General features: G+C 37.9%; 1 protein-coding gene across 5 annotated transcripts in view; it reads left to right on the top strand.

The window, feature by feature from the left end:
• Positions 1–22,568, top strand: part of LOC117304499 (focal adhesion kinase 1-like) — a 73,443-nt gene extending 50,875 nt beyond the window's left edge. For all 5 annotated transcript variants that reach the window (XM_033788999.1, XM_033789003.1, XM_033789002.1 and 2 more), the window contains 17 exons: positions 1,705–1,744; positions 5,328–5,401; positions 6,282–6,436; positions 7,219–7,303; positions 8,208–8,308; positions 9,271–9,386; positions 9,987–10,087; positions 10,502–10,591; positions 11,710–11,914; positions 12,660–12,762; positions 13,125–13,313; positions 14,553–14,738; positions 16,170–16,229; positions 17,592–17,661; positions 18,946–19,031; positions 19,650–19,784; positions 20,675–22,568. In XM_033788999.1, the coding sequence (XP_033644890.1) occupies positions 1,705–1,744; positions 5,328–5,401; positions 6,282–6,436; positions 7,219–7,303; positions 8,208–8,308; positions 9,271–9,386; positions 9,987–10,087; positions 10,502–10,591; positions 11,710–11,914; positions 12,660–12,762; positions 13,125–13,313; positions 14,553–14,738; positions 16,170–16,229; positions 17,592–17,661; positions 18,946–19,031; positions 19,650–19,784; positions 20,675–20,956 (2,078 nt within the window). In that variant the 3' untranslated portion in view covers positions 20,957–22,568. The remainder of the gene's footprint in view (positions 1–1,704; positions 1,745–5,327; positions 5,402–6,281; positions 6,437–7,218; positions 7,304–8,207; positions 8,309–9,270; positions 9,387–9,986; positions 10,088–10,501; positions 10,592–11,709; positions 11,915–12,659; positions 12,763–13,124; positions 13,314–14,552; positions 14,739–16,169; positions 16,230–17,591; positions 17,662–18,945; positions 19,032–19,649; positions 19,785–20,674) is intronic.
• The last annotated feature ends 3,915 nt before the right edge of the window (positions 22,569–26,483 follow it).

The following is a 26,483-nucleotide window of genomic DNA, read 5'->3' as shown; positions in this document are numbered from 1 at the left end:
TAATGTTTGTTGGATCAACTGTAAGTTAAATGAACTTATGTTATGTTGAGTTATTAGATCATTAAAATGCCAGTCGTGTACCAACCATTTTCCTGCAGTGGGTGGCTCAAGTCTTGGTGGAAAAAACCTTTTAGTTTGAAAGGCACTTGACAGATGTGATATCTGTTGGCTCTTACCCATCTCCAATTGATACAACACATGTAAATGTGTGTTTGCTGTGACTTACATGTCATCAGGGATGGAAGTCATGTTTAATCAGCTTGGAGGTCTTGCTTTTTACTCTGCACTTTCCAAAATTATTTCAAGATCATCAATTCCAGTCAGGCGCTCCTGAGATAACATTTCTATGTATAAAAGACAAAAATTTTGCAGGAGTGCTTTTTTCTTCACCAATTATTTTCCCTTTTGCAATTTATTAATTGCTTATTTTAATAAAGAATAAAAGCGAATAAGATGCATGGATTAAAGGACAGCAATCACCAAGTTGGCAGTTTCAAAAAGCATGTTCATGATTTGTGATCAAACTTGCACAAAATCTTCAACGACAGTTTGCTTTAATAAATTAATTTTAAGAAAAACTCGCTTTTGCTCAGAATATTTGCTGTTCAATGTTGATGCTTTTTTGCATCAGATATATTGAAGCCTATTTTCTGACCTTCATTGATTGGGTAATCTGTACTCAATATTTTAAATGGTTATTGATTAAATTATCATTCTCAGCAGAGATTCCATTTAATTTTCTTGTTTTCAATTCTGCTACATTAACTAGAAAGCAGTTTCTTTAAAAGTTTGTACGCGGAAGGCATGTAAGAAGAATTAAAAGTTCTGTTTTTGTAATCTTGATATGGCCCGGTCATGGCTATAGGATAAATGATCTACTGTTGTACCTTTAAAAAAACACCTGTTCATATTGTTATACTTGTGTTTGTGTTCGGGAGCAAATTTACTAATATTTTTCATTGCAAACATATCAATACAAAGACAAGTTTGTAAAAACTAGAGCCTGAGTGCATTCTTCTCATTGGTTGGCTTAAATTAAGTATCCATGGAGATACAACTACTGCGGTATGATGTGATTTAACAATCCAGTTCAAGCTGGTTTAAGACTGGTGATGTGTTTTGCTTATGATCAGAAACAAAATCTTTCTGATGTATAATTTATTGTCCAAAACAATTTCAGAGAAATGTGCGAAAACAGATGTGGAACTAGAAACATTATCGGTGTTGACACCAATGACATTAAGGCAGTGTTTAGTTTAATTTTCTTTAATAATGTATTGGATGGTTAAGTGACATCCTATGCCCAGTTAAAACCTCATGTGAATATCAGAAGAGAAGTGAATTTCCTTGCGGCACAATCAGAAAACAATGTAGTGATTGTTTTTTTTTAGCATGGATTGATATGTAAACAAATTTGTATTAGTTTCATAATTTATACAATCTAATGAAACAAAGCCTTTCACGTAAAGTGGTGGAAGCAGCTACATGTGCATGTACGTCCTTTTTGCCACACAGCTGAACTTGTGAACCAAAGCCCAAACATGTTTCTGGTTGGGGTTCGCAAAGCTAAGGTTCTTGACCAATCAGAATGTCTTATCTTTCTAGGCTATTTAGAAATACCCAATGATTGCTTAGAAAGTTTCATGATTAAATTTTGTTAACCTGATTACTTGATCATGATAACTTTTTTGTTTTTGTTTACAGAAGGGGACAGGGCTCTACCATCACTTCCACTTGAGAATGAGTAAGTTAGGCAAATGTTTAGTCTCGGAGAGGTTTGAGTACAGTTATAGTATGACTCCTTTCTGGTATAATGACAATCGGTAATCATTATTGTTGCAGCACTCTGGGAATGTGACAAGGTTAGCTGTAACATGAGGAACTTCTATTAATAGAATAAGGGTTAATATCAAACCAAAATGAGTGTTGGTGTCATTTCTGTTAATAGCCGGTTCCCGTTATATTGTATTGTACGTTGCTTATGCAGTAAGCCAATCCCTTCTGACTAGGTGAAGCAGGAAACCAGTGCTGTACTTCCCTATAGAGGAAATGATGGCTGTAATATAAAACATCCTGCTATTTGAAATGTGGCTGGGATGCAATTTTTTCCCCCGTATCACACGCTGGCCACAGGGTCAACAGTGAAGGGATCCGGGAAAGCGCCCATACCTTACGCGTGTATGCGATGGCCAGCGTGTGGTAAAAACAAAAGAAATTTGCGGCCGGGACAGTTAAGCATTTCTGTTTCCCAGAAAGAAAGGAGGAACATGGAGGCTTGGAAGAGATTGTTAAACCAGTTGGTTTTAATTTGGATACATCATTGTTGTTCTAGGCCATGCACTATTTGCTTCTCTGTTCTCCCTTAGGGCTTAGTTAACTGTACATTTTGACAAGTCGGCTCATAATACCCTGTAAGTTCAGGGGATGCCATCAATGTAAGCAATGGGATATTGCTAAACTTTTTACATGTGTTTTGTTCTTTCCTTGCTCAAGAACTCGAAAGTCTGATCAAGTTTATATTGTTGTCAATCATCCTGAGAAATGGTTCTTCAGTCGAGAATTGACCATTTAGTTGTGTGCCTTGGTAGTTGCTGAGCAGAGTCAGCTGTGGCTGAATAGACCAATTTGAGAATAGCGGTTTTTGCCTTAATGACCACAGGTACAACATGTACATGTATGCTTTTGACAGCCTGTGATTTTTTGTGCTGTTTGTCATTGGCCATATCTAGGAGCTTTCCCTTTATAGTATTAATGCTTTATAAATCATCAATGACTTCAATATTTTTGTGTTTTTATGAGAACTTGAGTGATACCTTTTTGCCTTGAGTCATCAACTATGTGTGCAAACAATGATTCATGTAGTTGATGTCATTCATGCACCACTCAGACCCTATAGATGTTTGTGTGAATGAGCGCTTCTAAATCAAAGGTACAGGAAAACCTTGTAGTAAATAATCATGCCATCTCACTGTGATGCCAAACAATTTTTGATCATATCCTTTGCCTTGGGTAGTCAACTATGTGAATAAACATGATGATGAGTTATATTTACCATCAAATAGTTCATGGCGTGCAATGTATGTGTACAACCACACAGATCACACAGACCCGACATACTGCTCACAGCTCCCATGCGTGAGTGTGAATGACCGTTCCAAAGTAACAACTCGGGGAAAGCCCTTGTGGTAAATAGCAGTGTCATCTCTTGAGTCATGGCCAATTGTTGACATTGGGCAAATCCTTTGGTTAAACCACATGGGAAATACATGTCCTTTTGCAGGTTCATACTGCTAGAGGCAGACTCCACACCTTCATGACCTTGGTCAGGAACGTTGTGTTAGAAATGTTGGTAAGAATTGGTCAGAACAAATGAATCATTAGATCTGTCTGTTTAGAAAATTTGATCATAAACCTTGAAAAACTAGTACAAAACCGAACCTACAATGCTTCTACCTTCAGTTACATGTAGTTACTTGCATCCATTGCAAACAGATGTTATGCACTTGCCCAGCTTCACTTAAACATCAACTTATTGGCGACTCCATATTAGGCTTGATTAATGCTTTCATTTGTCTGCAAATACTGTAGAAGCTTGGAGGGATAGTGCTCTCAGATTAGAGGATTCTTCTACAAAATCTTGCTGTGGAGCTTTGAAAAAAACAATGGCTTGGGTCGTTGTGGAAGTTCTTGATCTTGATTTGGAGGATGCTTACCACGGCATGGATTGGGTCTTTGTGGATGTGGTGGAACTTGATGTGATGTTACTCAACGATGGAGGTGAAGATTCGCTAAAGAGAAAGAAATCTACCGCGTTAGAATCCGAAGAACCGAAAGAACAAGATTCAGCATTAATGTCTCAACAGACTGCAATAATAACAGACGAACCAGCTTTACATGTACCATTGATGAAATCTGCAACATTGATCTCAGGATCAGATTTAGCATTAACAAAGAACCAAACTGCAACAGTTGTGGCAGGAACAGCTCTGACATTACCAAAGAAGAAAACAGTAACATTCAGGGCGGAACCAGCTTCAGTATTAACTAAAAAGAAAAGTGCAACATTCGTGACACAACCAATTTCGATTTTGAAAAAGAGTCAAACTTCAACAGTCAGGAGGGAACCAGCGTTAATATTAGCAAAGAACCAAACTGCACCATTCATAGCAGAAACAGCTCCGACATTACCAAAGAAGAAAACAGTAACATTCATGGCAGACCCAGCTTCAGTATTAACTAAAAAGAAAAGTGTAACATTTGTGACAGAACCAATTTCGATTTTGAAAAAGAGCCAAACTGCAACAGTCATGACGGAACTTGCATTAACATTAGCAAAAAACCAAACTGCACCATTCATAGCAGAAACAGCTCTGACATTACCAAAGAGAAAAACAGTAACATTCATGGCGGAACCAGCTTCAGTATTAACTAAAAAGAAAACTGCACCATTTGTGACGGAACCAATTTCAATATTAAAAAAGAGCCAAACAGTCACGACGGAACCAGTGTCAACATTACCAGAGATCAAAATAGCAACGTCAGTGAAGGAACACAAGAAGTAGGCCATATACTGAATGGATTTATTATGATCTACAAACTTATAATGTGTATATAGACCCCAGAGAACATTTGTTGCTCTCTTTTGAAAATGTACCCTTTTTGAAAATGTATTAAGTGCTATTCACACGACAGCAATTTAACTGGGGTCCCTCGCTTAATTATAGCATGGTGGTAAAATAGGTTGTATCAATGTTTGACAAAATTTTGCGAGAGAACTTGGACAGTAGACAAAATTGTTGTCCTTTTACGCGAGGTACATTTTGTAAAATGTTACAACCATGCTACAATTTAGCAAGGGACCCGTGCTAAATTTCTCTCATGTGAAAGGGGCTTTACATGGAGTACATGTTTGTACCATTGTACGACCCTAGACTACACTTTGTGTTTTGGGTTGGACTTGTTCAGTCTGATACTTCGCCTCTTTATATACAAGTTTAAAATAAAGAAAACGCAAGGTTTACCATGGTGGTTTTGAATTATAGCAAGCACCCTTGTAAATAGGTTTCCTCAGACTCCCAAGCTACAATGATTTTGTTTGCTTGAGTTTTCTTGGTTTCACTACCAGATAATGTAATAATAGTAACACTGCGTGTTACGCAAGGTTTCCTGGCAGATGCTATTGTCATTAGATGTTGCCAGGAAGTTTGTGCACAACCTGTGCTACACAACTTTAATTTCTTTAAGAGGGGTGTTGTACTTAAAGCTTGATCCTAGTCGTTGGAATGTTATTTTTAAACTTTAGTATTTTGTTCTTCTTTTCTTTGTAGAAGTGAAGACAGTGTTGAGAATTACACTGAAGTTAAAGTCAGTACTAGCAGAAGGAAACACATCACGCAATCAGGTATTTAAGCATTTTTGTTGAAACTTAAAGGAAGGCAGTTCTTTATCTTTACCAGTTTACAATGGTGTCCGTCTTGAGAACTGGGTACCATGCTCTGTCATTGGCAAAGAACAGATCATCCACAGACCTAATGGGAGACATTTGAACGCTAGGTAGAAGCAGACTTGCCAGGTTAAGTTCCATTGTTTACGTAGTTCTGTGCACGTGCACATTACCGGGTACAATAGATTTACCTGGTAAGTCTGCTGCCACCTAGAGTCCCCAAAAGTCTGCTATTGAAATGTACCATACAGTGGTAACTTAAATTCCAAGGATTACATGTATGATCAAGTAAAGAATGCCTGGGGGAGCAAGGTGGGAATGAGGTTGCACAAAGATACACCCATTGTAGACTGGTACTGGCTTATCAGAACCAGTGATTTCATTGGATATATGTGTTTGATTGGTCCGGGGTGACGTTTGGCAGCTGCACTTTCAGTTGCCTGCGTATGAATGTAGGTGAAAGGTGATTATGGACAGTGATTGACCTACATGTAGACTAGAGACCACTCTCTGACGTAATTCATGAGCCATGAAGTGTGATATCAGAGTCCAATTTCATGGCTCTGCTTCTGTAAGCACAGAATTGGCTCTTTCGGAAGCAGCGAATTCTGTGCTTACGGCAAGCATATTTCATGGGTTAGAGGCGAATTTTGGCTTGTGCGCGTGCGTACTTCACGTTACTAGGCATTCTACGCTTACAAGGCTAGCGCAGAAATTCGGCGCTAGCACGTCAAGCGGGGAATCGCGATTGTAAGCGCAGAATTCGGCAGTAAGCAGAACCATGAAATTGTCTTTCCACAGTATTTAATATGTGCCTTCTTATCTATTTGTTACCCAGCCCTCTCTGATGACTATGCAGAGATTATAGAGGATGATGATTATGCCTTACCTGCAACCAAAGACTATGAGATACCAAGGGATCAAGTGTCATTAATCTCTACCATAGGAGAAGGACAGTTTGGTGATGTGCATAAAGGTGCCTTTAAGGATGAGGTAGGAACTCAAACAACACCATGTTTCTCTCATGTTTAACAAAGGTACATTATTGGTCAAGTTCGAGCGACGGACTATAAGTCGACCATTGGGAGACATTGCGTGGTACCCAGGTTGAATTGCATGCTTTAGGTAACCATGAAATATTGACTAGTATGGTATGGCCGCTACTTGAACTTGCCCATTGTAGATGCAATTGTGATCTCGTTCAGTCCTCAATCCCATACACTACTCTAATTTGAACTTGAATAATAATAATAATATGCGATTGTGATACTGTGCACATAACCTTGTAGCTAGATCAAAGCCCTTTACAACAATATTATCCCTGTTCATCGGGCATACTTAGACCATTCCTCTAACTTTCTCATCCTTGGGCATGTTGGTGAGCATACAACATAGCTGCACGTAGAAGGTGTTAATCAAACACAATCCTATCTCAGACCTCTCGGGGTTCCCATTTATACGCCTGGGTTAAGAGAATCATTTATGGTTAAGTGCCTTGTTCAAGGACATGAGTGTCGTGATTGGGAATTGAATCCTCACTCCGTTGATTCTCTCATCAGAACTCGTCTCCAATGGACCAGACCGCTCGGTAACGACACACCCCAAATCTTCAATGTTGGTCCAAGTGGCTTTTCAGCTAGGGTTGCTTAAATCAGTTTGTCTGATTTTAATTTGTTTTGTATTTTTCTAGCCTATAATGTTATGTATGTTATTTTTGTTGGTAAAACCTCTATCAGTGGTATGAATAATGTATTTATATGTTTATACTTTTCTAGGAGGGAAACCCAATAGAAGTTGCGATTAAAACATGCAAAGTGGAAAGCACTGAAACACTCGGAGAGAAATTCCTGGAAGAAGCATGTAAGATTTGAAAATAAATTTCATCGAGCTGCTTAAGCTCAAAATGTAGCTTCGTACAACCAATGCCAAGCTTACTAGACTAAGGTTACCAACCAGCATACCATGTCACATGGACGATTTGTGACTGGTATCCCGTTGATTTCTGCTTAGCAGCAAATTGTTAAGCAATATTTTCTGCTAGGAAAGTTCTATGGAATTTGGCCCTTTGAATCTAAAACAAACAAGAAACCTGAAGGTTAAGCTTGAAATGATGATGAATGAATGGAACAGTATTTTTTATATTATTACTAGCAAATCTGTTGTCTCTAATGAAACTCCTGTTTTCTGTAAAAGAAAATGGCCATCGCTCCTTCCAGATAGCAACATAGTTGAACCACAATGCATATGATTCTTATAATGTATGTGGTATATTAATTTTGGTTTTGACCCTTACACCAGTTAGCACTGTATATTCAGTACCTACTCTAGTTCTGTGAAAAGAAATCACAGGTATAATGTATTACTCGGGTGGTCTTTATCACCGATGCAAATTTGATATCTATAAAATGTATGTGGTGTTTTCTTTCCAAGTTATGTGTCTTAAAAAGTTATCCAAGAGTTCTTATTGTCTGCAATTGACTTTGACTAATCCCTTAGACACCGAAAATGATCTTTTTTACACTTACAAAACCTATTGATTGCCACTGAAATCGTGAACATGCATAATCATGACATGTTTCTGGAATGATTTGCAGCAAATATTTGCTCCTAAACTGCGCAATTGAATACAGTTCAATTAGTACAGTATGAGTACAAGAAAAGGTTGTTGACATACTTTGTGTTCGTACCAGTACATTTCTTTAAGTGCAAGAATTTAAAAACAAGTTTGAGTGATTTGACCGATGAATTTGGTATTAATTGTCAGATATAATGAAGCAGTTTGATCATCCACACATCATTAAGCTGATTGGAGTCTGTACAGAACCACCTATATGGATTGTCATGGAGCTGGCTCCATTTGGAGAGGTATGTTACTTATTCAGCTTAAGGCACTGGACACTATTGGTAATTACTCAAAATAGTTATTAGCATAAACGCTTACTTGGTAGCGAGCAATGGAGAGCTGTTGTCAGTGTAAACATTGTGTGAAACAACTCCTTCTGAAACGTAGTTTTTGAGAAAGAGGTAACTTCTTACTCAAATATTTGAATCTGACAGAAGACTTAAGGCCTGAAGCCCTTTAATGCATCTGAAAGCACACAAATTTGTGCAACAATGGTGTTTTTTACTTTCATTATTCTCTTGTAACTTTGATGACCAATGGAGTTCAAACTTTCACAGATTGTTTATTTTATGCATATGTTTTTATACATGAAGTGAGAATACTGGTCTTTGACATTACCAAAGGTGCCCAGTGCCTTTAACCACATTATGTCGGGTGACTTGTATACTTGCCTAATTCGTTTGTACTCATGGTGGACGGTTTCTATTCCGACATCAGCGTTCCCTTAATTTTTTTGCTGGCAGCTGGGTGGCTGACAGAAATATTCACCTGGACTTTTCCATGTACAAGTCTTGTATCACTTTGACCTGTACAAAGACACACACCAGGTGCTGGAACACATGCCTTGTAATATCCCTTTTCCGGAGGTTATTGTGTAACCCTGGATTTCAGACCGTTGATATGTTGGTGTATAAATATTGTATACAAGCAGAATGGTCAAGCTACCATCAGCAATCCAGCCTTATAAGACGCTGTCTAAGCTGTTAATTGAAACTCAATTGCTGAGTAATTTTTGACACCTGAGCAAAATTTTGTAAGGAATCGTCTCAAACAACCAAAAAAACATGATATTTTCAGTGGCTGATTGGGTCCAGCTTGTGCATGACTGTATGCAATTGCTTGTTACAAAAAACCCAAAGCTATTGTGTTTCAGATGTTTTGTGTCTGAAATGGTTGAATAAAATGACTTTTATTTTATGTTTAGATGCGGACATTTCTTCAGGAGCATTTGTCAGAGCTATGCCTATCCAACCTTATGTTATATTGTTATCAACTCAGTACTGCACTCTCATATCTGGAGAGTAAGAAATTTGTACATAGGTAAGACATTAAAATACCCCCACACAATAAGAAGATTGCTGTTGTCGATTTGTATACTATGTGTGTAAAATTGTGCTAAAAAAATAGCAGTAAAGAAGAGAACTCACGGTTAGTAGTGTTGGTCTTAGCCATATAATAGAGCTAACAATGTAACAAATAAATATTTTGTTTCACTGTCCAGAAAACCAGAGCATACTTATCAACAGCTCAAAGTGTATCTCAAAATAATTTTACATTAGAAAATCATACCAAACATTGTTCAAACTAGAGAGTTTTGTAGTATAGTATTTTCTTTCAATGTAACAGTTGTAGTGGCTCTGAAATGAGCAGTTTGTGTACTTAATAGACTTGTGCGAGTCAAATTCTAAAGGGCATGATTTGGTTTCGTTCACACAATAACACTTTGACTATCGATTGAGCTCAAATTTTCACAGGTTCGTTATTTTATGTATATGTTGAGATACACCAACTGTGAAGACTAGTCTTTGAAAATTACCAATAGTGTCCAGTGTCTTTAAACTGCATAGGAAATAGGATGCCCATTCTTTAGTCTGGTAAACAGACTAATTATTAATTTCATACTGTCTTTCATTTGTACAGAGATATTGCTGCACGTAACATACTAATCGTAGCCAAAGATAACGTGAAGTTGGGGGATTTTGGTTTGTCCAGATTGCTTCACGATCATTCTTACTACAAAGGTAAGGCATATCCTCTGTCTAGAATTATCTGAATTATCAAACTAAGTTGCTGTTGGAAGTTTATAAAGTTGTACCTAAATAGAAAATCTGTGGAGACATAATTCAATTTGGTCGGAAGGTAAATTAAGCTACTTGTAGGAAGAAAAACTTCTTTATTATTATGCTTTTGTTGATTTGGTTAGTTGAAAAAACAACATTGCATAGCATGTATTTATCATACACACAGTGATGTGTAGGCCTACTTCATTCAACGCGCATACAACATTCGTTTTACATAATGTCGCGCGTGTCTCCTGCGGTCTTGTTGCGTTTGTACACGCAGCATCACCAGTGCGCCCTCTAGTTCTTATATATAACTCTATGGAATCAACCGTTCTTGGTCTAGTAACCTGTCTTCTCCCTGTTAATCTAAAGCCTCTAAGGGTAAGCTCCCTATCAAGTGGATGGCTCCAGAGTCTATCAATTTCAAGAGGTTCACATCAGCAAGTGACGTGTGGATGTTTGGTAAGTATTTGATGTTTGGTCCTTCTGATTTATCATTCCAAAACAACCTCATTTCAAAATTACTAAAAGGGTTAATGTTTGTCTTTATAATAAAGTATAGAAGTTTTGGGGCCTTGTCACACTAGACAACTTTACAAGCAACTTTGAGGCAACCAACTGCAGTACATGCTACAGGACTACTTTGGAACTGGAACCAGTTGACTGTAAATTGCCCTGTGTGACATGGCCCTTATTACTCAAAATGCTGTCATCTGAGACATACATGTTGAAATGTTGATGAGCCTTTTCAGTCGCTCTTTGGGAACCACCACTTGGTCTTTGATAAGGAGGTCTATACCCAATACATTCCATACTCTCCACACACAGTCAGAAACAATAGAAATCGACCTGCCACCCAGCTTTCCAAAATTTCCCATTTACCAAATCACAATAAGAACTTGAAGATGCACAACCTTTCAAAATAACAGGATTGTCTTAAAAACCCTATTATTGTCTTCGTGCTTTTCACACATTACCCGTTTTCATATGAAACTTTGAAACAAGTTCTTTTTCATCAAAGATTCTGGTCTTGTAAAATAATTTCCAATCCTGTGAATAAATTTCTGGTCATTCAACAATTTAGAGCTACAAGCCCTGCAGTCTTGTGAAATGTTACCCCAAATTTGAGCCCTGGATACCAATAATGAGTTTTTGTTGTCTACCTTTAAAGATGTTGGAGTAAGAACACATTGAACGATGTTAGAGACGTAATAGTATAAATACCAATAATGAGTTTTTGTTGTCCACGATGAATGATGTTGACGTAAGAACACATTGAACATAGAATGTGTTAGAGACAGAAACGTATAGATACCAATAATGAGTTTTTGTTGTCCACAATGAATGATGCTGACGTAAGAACATATTGAATGCTGTTAGAGACATAATAGTATAGATACCAATAATGAGTTTTTGTTGTCCACGATGAATGATGCTGACGTAAGAACACTTGAATTATGTTAGAGACAGAATAGTATAGATACCAATAATGAGTTTTTGTTGTCCACGATGAATGATGCTGACGTAAGAACACATTGAATAATGTAGATACCAATAATGGTTGTGTTTTTTTTCTCCAGGGGTGTGTATGTGGGAGATTCTGATGTATGGTGTGAAACCCTTCCAAGGTGTGAAGAATAATGATGTTATAGGTCGTATTGAGAATGGTGAGAGATTACCCATGCCAGCAGGCTGTCCACCTACCTTGTACAGCGTCATGACGTTATGCTGGTCATATGAACCTTCCAAGAGACCGACATTTCAAGACCTTAAGCTCAGATTGCAGTAAGTTTGTCTCATCATTTCAAAAAGTAGATTTCAATTCTCAGGAGATCAGAGTACATGTACTTAAAGACACTGGACACCTTTGGTAAACTGTCAAAGACCAGTCTTCTCACTTGTTATATCCCAACATATGCATAAAATAACAAACCTGTGAACATTTTGACTCAATTGGTTATCAAAGCTGAGAATTTACCTCTTCAGCCTGACAATAAAAATTCAGATTTGATGTTCATACTTCTTTAAAATCGTCAACTTGTGTTCGTACATCCGTGCAGTGCAAGGATCTTTTGATTAACTGATTGATTTGTCTATGCATTCCCCCAATTCTTTATCGCGGATTTTCCAGATTTGCTGTAATCTTTCAAATGTTTTGTTTACAGATTTGGATATACATCAGGTATACATCATCTCCTCTAATCAGGTTCTTGCCATCATTCACTGTCAGTACCTAATGCATCCAACAAATATTAAAACATTTCAATTTGTCTGACGCTGTATCTGACTCATGTGAACGACCTAATTGCAGAAGCGCAATATGAATATGCACTGTGCTTCCATTTACACTCTGCGCGCTTTGATAAATTGGTCCACGCATTGCGTACAAATAAAGCAAGTACAAACCGGCCTTGAAGGTCCATATACTTTTGGTATAACATTATGATGACACACATTCTGAATTTACATGTATAATGAATTTTGACCTACGTATTACGACCTGACAGTTTAACCTCTGACCTTATTACAGTGAGATTCGTGATGAGGAGGTTGAGCAGCAAGAGTCAATGATGAAGACTGAAAGGAGAAGAGTTGCATCAACGTGGGGCTTCCCTGACGAACCACCACCCAAGGTCAGACAAGAATATTGTGTTCTTTAAGAAGTAGTGCCAGATATATTGTGCCACTTCAGGGCTCGACTTATTAACACTGGACCACAGGCTCACAATTACAGTTAACAATTACATAACATTTCAAGCTTGGCAAGGGGCATGTTCTTGACTGCATATTCTGTTGGTAACTTGTCACATTTACCTTTTTGTATGTGAGTCATAAGCGGTTTTCTCTTATTCTATCTATTTTGATTTAAGCGCTTGCAAAATTAAACTCTTTTTTTTATGGTCAAAGGTAATACCTATATACATGTATGCCCTAATACAACTTAAATTATCTGGCGTAGATTAAATTTACAATGCTTTTAATCATTTGCTAACAGCCTTCAAGACCTGGCTTCCCAACCTACCCAGGTCCTAGTCACAATCCAGCCGCAGTGTATGAGGCTACAGCCAATCACTACCAAGCAACGAGTACAATCAAAGGACCTTACATGGGTCATAAACCTCCAGAGGAGATGGCTGCCTTGATGGGTATCAGAACCATGCCTGCTGATCTACAACTACACCAGGTAACTGCAGATTCATCTTCCTCAAAGATAATAGGAGACTTATGAAGTAGCTATAACTTTAATAGATGTTAAATTTGCATCGGGGATAAAGAATATGGGTGTATATGGGTAAAAATTAAAAATTAATATTCTTTATCCCCGATGCAAATTTAACATCTATTAAATCGTTTGCAGTACCCGCTGCTAAAACATAGGATTCAAACTGCCTCTAGCTACCGGGCAATCTCGGTGGTCTAGTTGGTATGACACTGCTCTAGAATTGCAAAGGTCGTGGGTTCGAATCCCACCCGAGTAAAAATGCCTGTGATTTTTTTCACAGGACTCGGGAAAGTACTGAGTATACAGTGCTACATACATCGGTGTATATGGGTAAAAACCAAAAATTAATATTAGCTATAACTTGTATCTTGCGGGTACAACTATGTGTAAAGGCTAAGTTTAAAACAACTATGTGCAAATGCGAGTCACACTGCAGCGATAATGAAAATGATAACGATCACGACGCAAAGAGAACGCAATCTATTTGTTGAGCCGGGTGGCATGGTTGGCTTGTGCTTAAAGCGCTCGCCTCTCACCAAGGGGACCCCAGTTCGATTCCCGGTCGGGGCCATATGTGAGTTGAGTTGTGCGTTGGTTCTCTACTGTGCCACGAGGGTTTTCCAGACTATCCGGCTTTCCTCCCTCAGGAAAAAATCAAACACTTTCGATCTTGCATGCCTGCTTCTCGAACAAGTTGTACCTGCGTCCTTCGCAATTCAGCCCTAGCTGCGAGTAAGGACGATTAGCCCCCCAAATTATTATTATTATTAACTGTTCCACGCAGAATACGCCCACGCTTATTCAACCAATCAAAGGCGTGCATTGTTTACATTTTGATTCTCGTTATCTGGGCCTGTTTGACCGGGCCTTAAAACTCTTTTGGGAGAAGTGTTAGTTGTGAGAAGAGCCGTTGAGGCCTCACCAGTATACTCTGTTCCTGATGTCTTCTCCTGAAGACCAAATGTCAAAACTACCCTGGTAAGACACTGCTCTAGAATTGCAAAGGTCATGGGTTCGAATCCCACCCGAGTAACATGCCTGTAATTTTTTGGTCACAGGGAAAGTACTGAGTATATACATGTACATGTAGTGCTTAGGCACACATCGGTGTATGGGTAAATCAAAAATTAATATTCTTTATCCCTGATGCAAATTTTCCATGTATTAAACCATATATACATGTTGACCTTTGACCCGAAGGAGCGACTTGACACTGAGAGGTTACAGCAACAGCAGCAGCAGCACCAGCAGCATTTTGAGCAGCATTTTGAGCTGCCTGAGGAGATGCATCTAAACGAGATGCAGCGAATGGAAGAGAAGTTAAAACAGCAGAGACTAGACAGTGAAGCAGACTCAAGATGGCTAGCATCAAGCGAGCAAGTACTGGTCAGTCAGGATTTGAATACGTTACTTTTTCTTCGTGTGCCTTACTAACACTGTACTAAATCCTAAATGCTGGCGACCACATGCCTCAAACCTGGGTCCAATTTCGTATCTGTGCTAACCATAAACAAAGAATCAGCCCTTATGGAAGCAGGGAATTCCATATTTACGTCAAGCATAATTATTTCATGGGTTAGCAGGGATTTTTTGCTTGTGCACGTACGTACCCCACATTAATGTATAAGGCATTCTCCCCTTACACAACTAGTGCAGAAATTTGGCACTTGCATAGTAAGCAGTGATCGGTGATTGTAAGCGCAGAATTTTGTGGTAAGCAGAGCCATAAAATTGGGCTAATCTCTGCCCCCAATTCCGATATCCACCATAGTAGTGCCAGAACCTAAATCTTTGTTGCCCCTATGCTTTGAGTCCATCAACACGCCCATCAATTACCAGTTTTTCAAGTCCATGTCTTCTGATGATAGGCCCAACAAAAAGCTTTCTGAACTTTCTCATTGGATCCCTCTTGTCTCTTATCATTGTTTGCACATTGAGATCAGTAGCACAACATTTTAACAATTGTTCAACTAATTCTTTCATTGTAAGCAACAATCTCATCATGCCAGTGCCAACATTTTGCAACTCAATTTCATTATTACGAATTTCTCAAACCAAAGCGGCTTCATGCAAAACATTGCATATAAATGCAAAGCATTGATTGAGATTGATAGCGTGTTACTTTTCAACTTGTGTTCCTTTACCAACAAATATACAGGTGATGCATCAATGCGAAGTTTGATAAATGTATATTTGGTATGCGGTAACACCATGTGTGTATCTACTTGCCAGGTAGAGTTTGTTCTTTAGAGAACTGTCATGACTGTCTTTCTTTATTCTACTACCGCGGAGTATATTTATCGGATGTTCGGGAGACTTCTCAGTTCTAAAGAGAACTGTCCTGCTTTTAACTACTACCTGGGCGGAAATATAGAAAATTAGCTGGGACTACTACCTAGCTTATAGGATCATAATTAACTGCAATACCGCGGAGTCAGTTCTTGAATTTGTCTCAACGTTTCGACTAGCTTGCTCTAGTCGTTGTCGGGAGACTCTACTCCGCGGTAGTAGAATAAAGAAAGACAGTTCTCTAAAGAACAAACTCTACCTGGCAAAAAGATACACACATGGTGTTACAGCAAACAAATACATTGTTACCTCACCATGCAATGCCTCAAATCATGTATAAGTTTGATAAAGAAACACAAATTGAAAAGAAACAAGCTGTCAATCTCAACAGTCACTGACCTGGACTAGTCCACATCCTCCACAGGGGAGGAAGCTGAGCACTGAACCATACCACTACGGTAAAAAGGGGGGTGTCACGACAGTATAAACTTACAGCCTTTTTTATTATGACTGTTCTGTTTATTCCAGAGACCAGATGCGAAAGAAAATGACTTCATCAACAAACAGAATGGCAGTCATCAACATCGGGTTTGTTAAGCATTCATATTACCTCAATAAATATTACAGACAAAACCACAAAGTGATATCAAAGCTGACCAAACCTCAAAAATAATCAAACAAACAAATAATGCACCTTACCAAGGAATAATCAATCAAAATACCATGTGATGTGAATTGTTTGTGACCAATTCCCAAACTGAATAGCTCATACACCCAAGCAATGATCAACTTGGCACAGGTCAAACATGTGTAATGGTACATTTCTGGCCTATTGACTGAATTTTTTGGGGGGTGTTGTTTTTCGTTGGTATGTCCACATAATAGTTTAATTCACTGCCAAGTGATTATTTTTTACCACATGAGGGCACTTTCATAGGTTAATTTCCTTGCATGACAATTGCAGTTTTATCATATATCTTGACTGCCTATTTTTTGTTTTCCTATATCAATGGCCAAATACATAATGGCAAAAATTGCTAAAAATGAGTTTGTTTTAGTTGTTTTGCACAAAATAAGTTTGTTTCACATATGCCCCCATGCAGTCAAAATACTGTGAATTGACTTAATGGAAGTGGATATCTGTATGATTGCTCAAATATAATATTGAGCAAACTTTGATAGATATTTGACATATTTCACATATTCTGTGGTATTTTTACATGAACTAGTTTGTACAGGTATACCATGTACAAGTATAATATTGATGTGTTCTAGGAGTAAGTGTTGGTTCTGAGAAGAACCGTAGTTGAGATGATTCACTTTAGTATAAGGAGATGATTATTGCATGGTTGTCACACATAGAGTTATATATAAGAACTAGAAGGCACTGGTGATGCTGCTTGCACAAACGCAACGGAACCGCAAGGAGACACGCGCGCCATTCTGTACGCGCGTTGAATATGAAGTACACGTTGGAGTTTGTGCTTATTGAACGCTACGCGATGCTGTTTTGTCAACTTACAAAATGGTCGCACAAACACACATTGTGGGATGCTGTTTTGTCAACTTAGAAAAAGGCCGCATGCCGGGCCGCCTTTCTTATAACTCTATGTTGTCACCCAATCACCTGTTCCTTTAGACTTGTTGACAAGTCCTTAAATATTTATTTTTTTCTCGGTTATAGCGTTCGGACTCTCTCCGTAATTCACGCATCACTGGCAATGTTTTCATGAGACTGGTGGACCCTGCAATACCACATTTCTTATGACTAAAGTTGGGGAGCCAACAGCCTCGCATGAGCGTAGTAATCTCGCGATAGAGTAGTCTTCTAGAGCGAGCTGCTGAGTGTAAAACGCTGTCATGACATTATTGACTTGTCCTCAAGGCTACCTTGATCTCCCCACCATGTAAAGATTCAAATCTTAAACTTGTTCTTATACTTGTTTTCAGAATAAAGATCCGGTCAACCAGCCATTGTATCAACCATTTGATAGGCCTAGTTCCTACCATCAGCCTGCTGGTAAGTAAAAACAGTTAACCTCCACAGCCAATCCTGTTGTCATAATGGCTCTTTAATACATGTACCTTAGCAATGCTTTTATTCTCTTATGAAAATTTCCTGTCCAGGCAAAAAATAGAATTAGCTGTTGCAAACTGCTTAACAACAAAAAGCACCTATGGGATAAATGCAACCAAATCGGTAATGACCTGGGCCCAATTTTATAGAGCTGCTTAAGCACACAATTCTGTTTAAGCAAAATAATCAATGCTTAGTAAAATCAGAATACAAGCCAAGCAAGATTCAACTCAATTGTTATGCTAAGTAAACAATGGCTCAATGCCAGTCACAAGCAATGTACATGTATATGGCATCAATTTTTTTTATCCAGTAACATGTGTAAAATAAGCAAGCTATTTTCGTGCTTAACCAAATGTTTTGCTTAAGCAGCTCTATGAAATCGGCCCCAGATATTTAGACCCTAGCAGAGTCTTTCTTGAAAGCAAATTCACAACACCACACACATAAACAAGTACACTGGGGTAACAAAAATAGTCAAATTGAAATAGATAATAGAAATGAAAGCACACAGAGAAAGCAGGGAATAAACCAAGAAGTGTATCAGAGAAACCATTCTTTGGGGGCATTGGAAGAGGTACAGACTTTGTACCAAGTAAGCTTTCAAGGATAATACATCACGTTTTTTGACGAGTAAATGAAATCCCATCCTCTAGTTTATCCCATCCTGTAGTTTGTAATAAATATGTACACTCATTGTGAAAGACTAGTTGAATGTGGTAGAAGCAATTAGATTTTTCTGGAAGTCTATGAACGCTAATAGACCGATCCATTAAGCTCCGCCCCATTGCGTATTGACCAATCACAAAGCAACGAATGTCCGACAAATAAGGTCCGACATGCGTGCGTGTATCTTGGCGAGCGCGGCAGAGTTGTGCAGAAAGGCGTTGGAGAGCCCCACGTGTTCTTGCTCACACGTGCGTTGCGGAGCCTAATGGATCGGTCTATTGCTGAAGAGAAACGTTTCTCTGTAGGAGTGTTACTGGATGAAATATATGAGTGTAGTGAGCTTTCAGATCGAAACTAGTCATTTTCCTCTCCAATTACTTCCAATGGTATACTTTGGTTTTAAAATTAAACTTTTCCGTTAGTTATAAATTTATATGGACACTATTTGATTCATTTGAAGTATTTTGGATGAAAGTTTTGTTGTACAAGTGATACAAACTTATATCTTATTACATTGTATGATAGTGAAAATAAATCCTTGATGTTTTTAATTTGTAGACTATCGTCAGCCAATACCTGAACCTGTAAAGCCTATTGAGCCTCCAAAGGTTGAGGAACCTCAGCAGCCTCAGCAACCTGTACAGGTATGATAGATTCTTTACTTCATTCATTGAAGACACTGGACACTATTGGTAATTGTCAAAGACCAGTATTCTCACTTGGTGAATCTCAACATATGCATAAAATAACGAAACTGAAAATTTGAGCTCGAAGTTGCGATATAATAATGAAAGAATAAACACCCTTGTCACACTAAGTTGTGTGCTCTCAAAAACAACATAACCTCAGCAAGTAATGTTTTAAGGTTACATTGTGTTTTGTGTTACAAAAAAATGCCCAAATCTTTTTATGTTTTTTTTGTTTAAACATGTTAAATGTTAGTATGTTACAAATCACAGCATTAGTTTATTTACAATTTTACAATTTGACCTTTAAAAACAAAACTCAAATGGAAAGAAACATTTAGTACTTTGAATGAGTTATTGAAAAGAATGAATCTTATTGTTATATAGGGCTCAAAATGAACACCGGATAACAAGCCCCATAGGCCTGAGCCTCTGATTTTAGCATGGGGCCAGTAAACTCAACAATGGGACAAGCCTTGTGGTCTTGTGTTTTTCAATTGGATAAATTTCCTCCTTGTGTAACACCTTCTCTTTACATTTTTAAAGTATGGTGTTTTTTTTTGCCCCATTAACCAGGTTGGTCCTACCATGGATCTAGATCGTACTAATGATGAGGTATTTGAGAATACTACTCAGGTTGTACGAGCTGTTATGGAGATGGTGAATATGGTACATGCAGTACGATCGGAGCAGTATGTCAACTTAGTAAAGGTACCGAAACTTAGAATCTAACATGTTACAGCTGCTTAGGGCAAGTCTTTTTATTTAAAGGGAAGGTACATGTTAACGTTTGGTAATTACTCAAAACAAATATTTACTTAAAAATTGACTTGGTAACGAGCATTGGAGAGCTGATGAGAGTATAAAACATTGTGGGAAACGACTCCCTCTGAAGTATTTTAGTCTTGAAAAAGAGGTTATTTCTCACTAAAATAACAAAAGACTTCTAGCGAGAAGTCTTTTATTCCTATCCGAAAGCACACAAATTCGTCCCAGCAATGGTGTTTTTTCTTTCATAATTTTCTCGCAACTTCGATGACCAATTGAGCCCAAATTTGCACAGGCTTGTTATTTTATATGCTTATGATGGGATACACCAATCGTGTACAGTGCTTTTAATTAAGTCTGGTTGTGAAGTAATCCAAGGACCCTTTAGAAAAGCAAACTTAATCACTATACTAGCCATGAACCGAGAGAAGACAAGGAAAGAAGTTTAAGTTTTAGATGTGGGAGGAAAACCCCTGAAAGTCTCTGAACACTCTTGTTCTAGCTGATCTTCTCTTCAGGTACATGTGGATTTGGTTTTCAGTCCCTACCTGACTGCGTGGGTTTTGGGATTGAACTGATACTTCCTTAAACAGTTTATCAGTAACTCTTGAACATTCAATGAAAAATATGCTGCATACATTGTGTACATCATTTTAGGGCATCGTATACATTGAATGCAATGTCAAATATTTGTTTCAGATACTTTCATACATGTAGCATTGCATTCGGCGATGACAGGGTTAATGCCAAAATGAAGCAAGAAGTGGTAGTGTTATGTTTCTAATAACAATATTCTTTGTCATTATCGAGATATTGCATTTTCTTTCTGTCAGGATGTCGGATTGTCGTTGAAGAACCTCCTGGCCAGTGTAGATGGTCTCTACAGCTCCCTCCCTCCTCAGACGCACCGGAGCATCCAAATGGCTCACAAAGTACTTAGCTCAGACATGGCTGAGCTAATCAACGCCATGAAGCTTGCCCAACGCTATGCTACTACCACCCTAGATCAAGACTACAAGAAAGGCATGCTGTCTGCCGGACACATACTCGCTGTAGATGCTAAGAACCTACTGGATGCTGTGGACACGGCCCGCTTAAGTGCACAGGAAGTATGATACCGATTTAAAGACACATCTCCCTTAATAGACCTTATGCTTTGACATCATCCAGCCGCCATCTTAGAGTTAGAACGATGACAAAACAATCAAAATGCACAGATTTGTATGAATGGCACACAGGTTCGGCCAATGAGTGACCGCTTTTTGACCTCTAGGTGAGGATGCCCTTTTGATATGACATCATGTGCATAAGATCTATAGCAGAGTACTACACCACAACTCCTGGATAGCGTCTACTGACACTGAGCAGATCTCGTTTGGCGGTGCCAAGAACCTGTCTGACAGTTCTTAGAAGGCCCACTTAAGCGCCCAGGAAGTGTGATACAGATTAAAAGAAATGTCTCCCTTTGTAGCAGTTACATTTAACAACAAGTACTTCACCACAACAGCCCAGGTTAATATCTTCTTGGACAGGAATACTCGGTCTCATAGGTTGATACCAAGAACTTGCTTGACAACTGCCAAGAAGACCTGCATATAGGCCCAGGATGTATGATACTATTAAGGCTATCAACAAGGTACCTTTATTCCTCCAGTCAGTGTGGGCACTGCCACCTATGCCATACACTCGCTGTTATTCAGACCCACTTAATGGCCTAGGAAGATTTGGCGAAGATAGAACCTACACCCCAATTTGAAGACTGAAGTCGGGACTGCAAGCAGGAAATGTAGTCTTCCATCATGAATTACTCATTTATTCTTAATACTTCTTTATGGCTCTGAGCATGGCCCGTTTTAGGGCCAATAGTAGCCCACCCTAATGAAGTCACTTTTGCTTAAAATACCCGGCTATCGGACAATCATGCCACATCACCTACATTTACACGATCACAGCATCATGGATGCGCTAAACTGGCTAATAGTGAAGTTAGTCGCGGGTAAACAAACAATTTGGACGTACGCGTGCGTTAGTGAAAGTTGATACATTTATCTGAGGTCGGTACTTACATGTAGCTTCCTTTTTTAATGATTAGTGCGGAATTCTATTAAGTGTGAATCAGAAGAGGTTACTGATGTAACCTTTTTTTTTCCAATCCCCAGCCATAACTGTAGCCATCACTAGACTGCAAGGAGAGCTATGTCTGCTTCTCTTATTCTCACTCTCATTGCAAACATTCTTGTTGGATATTGCAGAAATGGCCCGTTAAAAGGCCCAGGAGGTATGAGTTGTTCTAAGCATTGCGAACAAAACTTTCTTCTGTGGGTTCAAGATGTTAGTTATAAATGCCTTTATGTTACTGTAAAAAATAATAATACAAATTAATTTGTCACCAATTTCATAGAGCTGGTACCCGTCAAAACACTATGTATCGTACCATTATTTTGCGACTGGTTCCATGGTATTTTCTATGAAGCACTATCTTCTCCATTGTGGCTTTGTGGAATTGGGCCCAATGTTTTGTCAGTGGTTTATATTGTACATGTTAAACTCTATTTAAGGTGTATAAAATGATGTCACATTTGATATTTCTTTAATAGTGGGGGGAAGGGTCTTGTGTGTGTGTTTGGGGAGAGAAATGATATCCCATGTATTTGTGTGATGCCACTGGCCTTATTAATATGTTGTATTAAATGCCTTAATGGGATTGTACCCTGACTCAATTTGTTCTTGTTATGCTTTAAGAGGATGTCAGAAGGTACATTGTAAGAAGGGGATCATGCTCTGATCAGACACTCTTGTTAATGGCCCAGCCATTTTGTATTTCTTTCACAAAACTCAAAGCACTTGAACCGAAAAGTATGACTGAACAAATATATTTATATATAAGACATTCATAATTAGTTGTCATGGTCTTTGTCTTGTTTACAATGTAGTGTCTTATCAATGCGGTATAGTGGTATCTTCCCTAAGATATTCCAGTTCAATGCTGAGGTTGAGGTTGAGGTTGAACTATGTTTCTTTGTACTATGAATCATTTTTAAGAGTATTTATAACTATGAGATGAAACATTTTTTATCACACTGAGATAGATTCTTGTTGCATGGAACCGATTTGGTTATTTGAATTTTTTTCTCAGAGTGTGAGTAACCACATGTAGTTTGCCTGAAATTTATCTGGAAACAATATACTCACTTTAATCATTATCCTAGCAGCATTTAACATTTATGTTCATATTAATGTTCATCCTGTGGTGGAGTGGAGGCATTGTCTGAGTTGGCTGTGGCTGTAGAATGAAGCCAATACTTGAGCAAGCAGTTCAGCATGTGACCTGGCTGTAGCCATAGCCAATGTTGATGTTTTGGGCAAGCCCTTAAAGGTGCTATGTTGTTGTGTTTTCACTTTACATCAGATTCTTACCTCTGACCTTTGGCAATTTAAAAACAACATTTTATTTTATATGCTCAGAAAATGGTTATCGGCACAAAAAGGTAACCCACAGAAATGACACACAAACAAACAAAATATCAATTTTTGACTAATGTGGGACTTTTGGGATGCTAGGTGGCAGCAGACTTAACAAGGTAAATCCATTGTTTTTGTTAATGGACATTTGTCTGGTACGGTAAGTCTCTTGCCACCTAGCGTTCAAAAGTATACCATTCCTGCTCAACAGAATAAATTGCAGCTCTACAAGATTGTGTGTTGCTTGTAGCTCAAAAGATTCAGCCCTAGTATGGATTATAAGGCATGCCATTATTGATGTAGATAACAGGTTGTACAGGTCCAAGGTCAAAAGTCAGTGAACAGAATAGTACTGGGAAGATGCAATGACTTAGCACCTTTAATGTCTCTAAATAAAATTAAAACTGGTGCTTTTATTTTCCCTTTCAAGGAACACCATAAAGAGATGTATTTATTATATATAGTTGTACAGATTTAGTAAGGTGATTGTTTTTACTGTATATTCTTGTAAGTTGTTACCCAGGAGTGTGTGCCTCAACGATTTATCCTACCCACATGACAAATCTTAACTACTTTACATTATAAACATTTGTACAATTCACATATATTCATTAATCGTAGTCTAGCATCATGCATGGAGCCTTCGGCTTGTTAGTCAGAGCCACAGCCATATTGATTGAGCTAAAGTAGTCTGGTCCCTTGCTTATATATCGGGAAATTGTACCAATAATTACTTGTGCATACAGTAAACATGACAAATTGTTATTAGTACTAGTACAACGTTTAATAACACAGTCCTTCCAAAATGTACTGCATAAAGAAAGTATAATGGTTATGAGCTTATTCATGAACACACTAAGTTGCTACGCACAATCCAAAAGAATTTGCTTAGCCATGTGTAAGCAGTGGCAGGTTACCTGCCAAAACTGCTACATATATTTGATGTTGTACGCTGTTTGTCACTGGTTCCTTGTTTAGTTTTGCTTAGCAAATAAATGTGTTAAGCGAAAGAAAGGAAGGAATACAGTTGTACATAAGAATTGGTCAGAAGTTTATCTTTGTAAATATGTGTTTAATATTTAACAAGTGCCAATGTAATTATGCTTAATTTGGAATCAGGAAAATCATGTTTGGGATAAAATTATTATAGTTTTTGTTTTGTTTTGTGGTTTATTAACAACTTAACAAGTATTTAAATTCAGTATCATTGTTTAAGGACAAACAACCAACATAAAAATAGACCACTTTAACACCTCTCAAACATTGTGTCTTTGTGAAGTATAAATGCAAACATTGATAGTCTGTTTTATTGTTGAAAGGCAAGCAGTATAAAGAATAGTGTATTATTTGAAAGCTGATAAACAGGCCCACTTTCATAGAATAGAGGATGATTATTGTCTAATCATTTTATGCCAAGGAACAAATAAACAGGGAACCTGTCATAAACAATACTTATGCTTGGTATTTTGGCTGGTAACCATTTTCTTTGTTAGCAAAATTGTTTTGTGCTAAGCCGAATTTTGTACTTCAGTAGTAAATCAATATAAGTGGAGAATTTGAAATTGAAGCAGCTCACTATTTCCACTCTTTGTTGCTGTTCTACATTGATCAGGGTTTGACTTTAGTCAGTCATTCATAAATACCTCAGACAGTTTCGCTATTCCTATTGGTGGAAAGCACGTCACGCGGGTGTGTATAAACCTTTGTTTATGACCAGTAAAAAGTGTTAAAACATGGGCGTGACACGCGAGCTTGCACCTGTGCTTATTAGACAGTTTCTTCATTCCTATTGGTCGAGAGCAACGGCTGAAACAGTTGTGCCACATCACGCGATACGCGAGACGTGCACAGCATTCCCTTATAAGGAGTTGTTTACCCGAGGGCCTTACCATTTCATGGCTGGAGGGGTGTTGTGTTGAAAGAAATCATTGAACATTTATAATTTTTGCATTTATTTTACTTTTTGACCAAAAAGTGTTGATGTTTTTTTACCGAAAAGGTATTTATGAGTGGGAATCAAAGTGTGTTGAATCGGTTTTCAACTAGTGGTTTTAACATGGCGAGGCCTGGTTCTTGATAATTTACCTTGACTTCGTCTTGGTAAAATTATCAAGAACCAGGCCTCGTTGGGATTAAACCACTAGTTTAAAAACCTCTTCACCACACATTGATTCCCTTATTAATGCACTAAGAAATATTCAGTGAATACAATGAGCTGAATTAAGTTTCAGAAATGCTGCATGTTTTTTAGATCTGAAATTGGAGATACATGTGTAAGTCTTTTGAGCCAAGTACTGTGTTTAAAACATCAAATCAATGAGAGGGAGTCCCAGGTCTTTAAGTCTTTGAAGCTATCTAAAGTCATGGTGAATTTTCATGTTATAATTTGTTTTTACCCTTCTGAACACTGATGTGTATTTATGCACTGTATACTCAGTGCTTTCCAAATTCACAGGGATTCAAACCCAATACTTTTGCAATTATACCCATCTAGGAAATGTTTTGTTGAAAAAAAAGGGGGAAAAAAAGAAGGTAAGCTTACCAGGCCAGTGGCTAGGGTTAGAGATAGCTGAGATGGTGTCAGTAACCTGTATAATATTTGGTTAAAAACCCAATCTAGTCAAAAATGCTTACCAGAATTTGATGAGGTTACCCTGTTAAGGTTTGTTGTACATTTTGGGGGGTTTTTACTCTTGGGAGTATATTCAAGATCTTCAACTTTGTTGAGAAAGAAAGACTGGTAGTTGTACTATAATAAAGAAACAATTATGATTCAAGATTTAAATATTTGTATATTTGTTCTAGGAATTGAGCATACAAGTTGAAGACTGAAACACTGTCAAGGCGAAAAAAAACATCGATTAGGGGAAGAGTTAATTTATTTTTTTTGAATAGTTTGAATTTCAAGAATTAGATTTATTTAAGATTAGCTCAGAATCGAGTTGTTAGTGATATTTATTAAGTGGAAACATTTATTTCTTTTCATTAGTCAAAGCTCCATATCTAAGGTTTTTTTGCAGCATGAAGCGTACAGAGCTACCAATGTTAAAGGCAGTGGACACTATTGGTAATTACTCAAAATAATTATTAGCATAAAACCTTTCTTGGTGACGAGTAATAGGGAGAGGTTGATGGTATAAAACATTGTGAGAAACGGCTCCCTCTGAAGTGCCATAGTTT

The sequence above is a fragment of the Asterias rubens genome, chromosome 21, assembly GCF_902459465.1.
Source record: "Asterias rubens chromosome 21, eAstRub1.3, whole genome shotgun sequence".
Classification (NCBI taxonomy): Eukaryota; Metazoa; Echinodermata; class Asteroidea; order Forcipulatida; family Asteriidae; genus Asterias; species Asterias rubens.
This window is presented reverse-complemented; position numbering and strand designations above follow the sequence as displayed.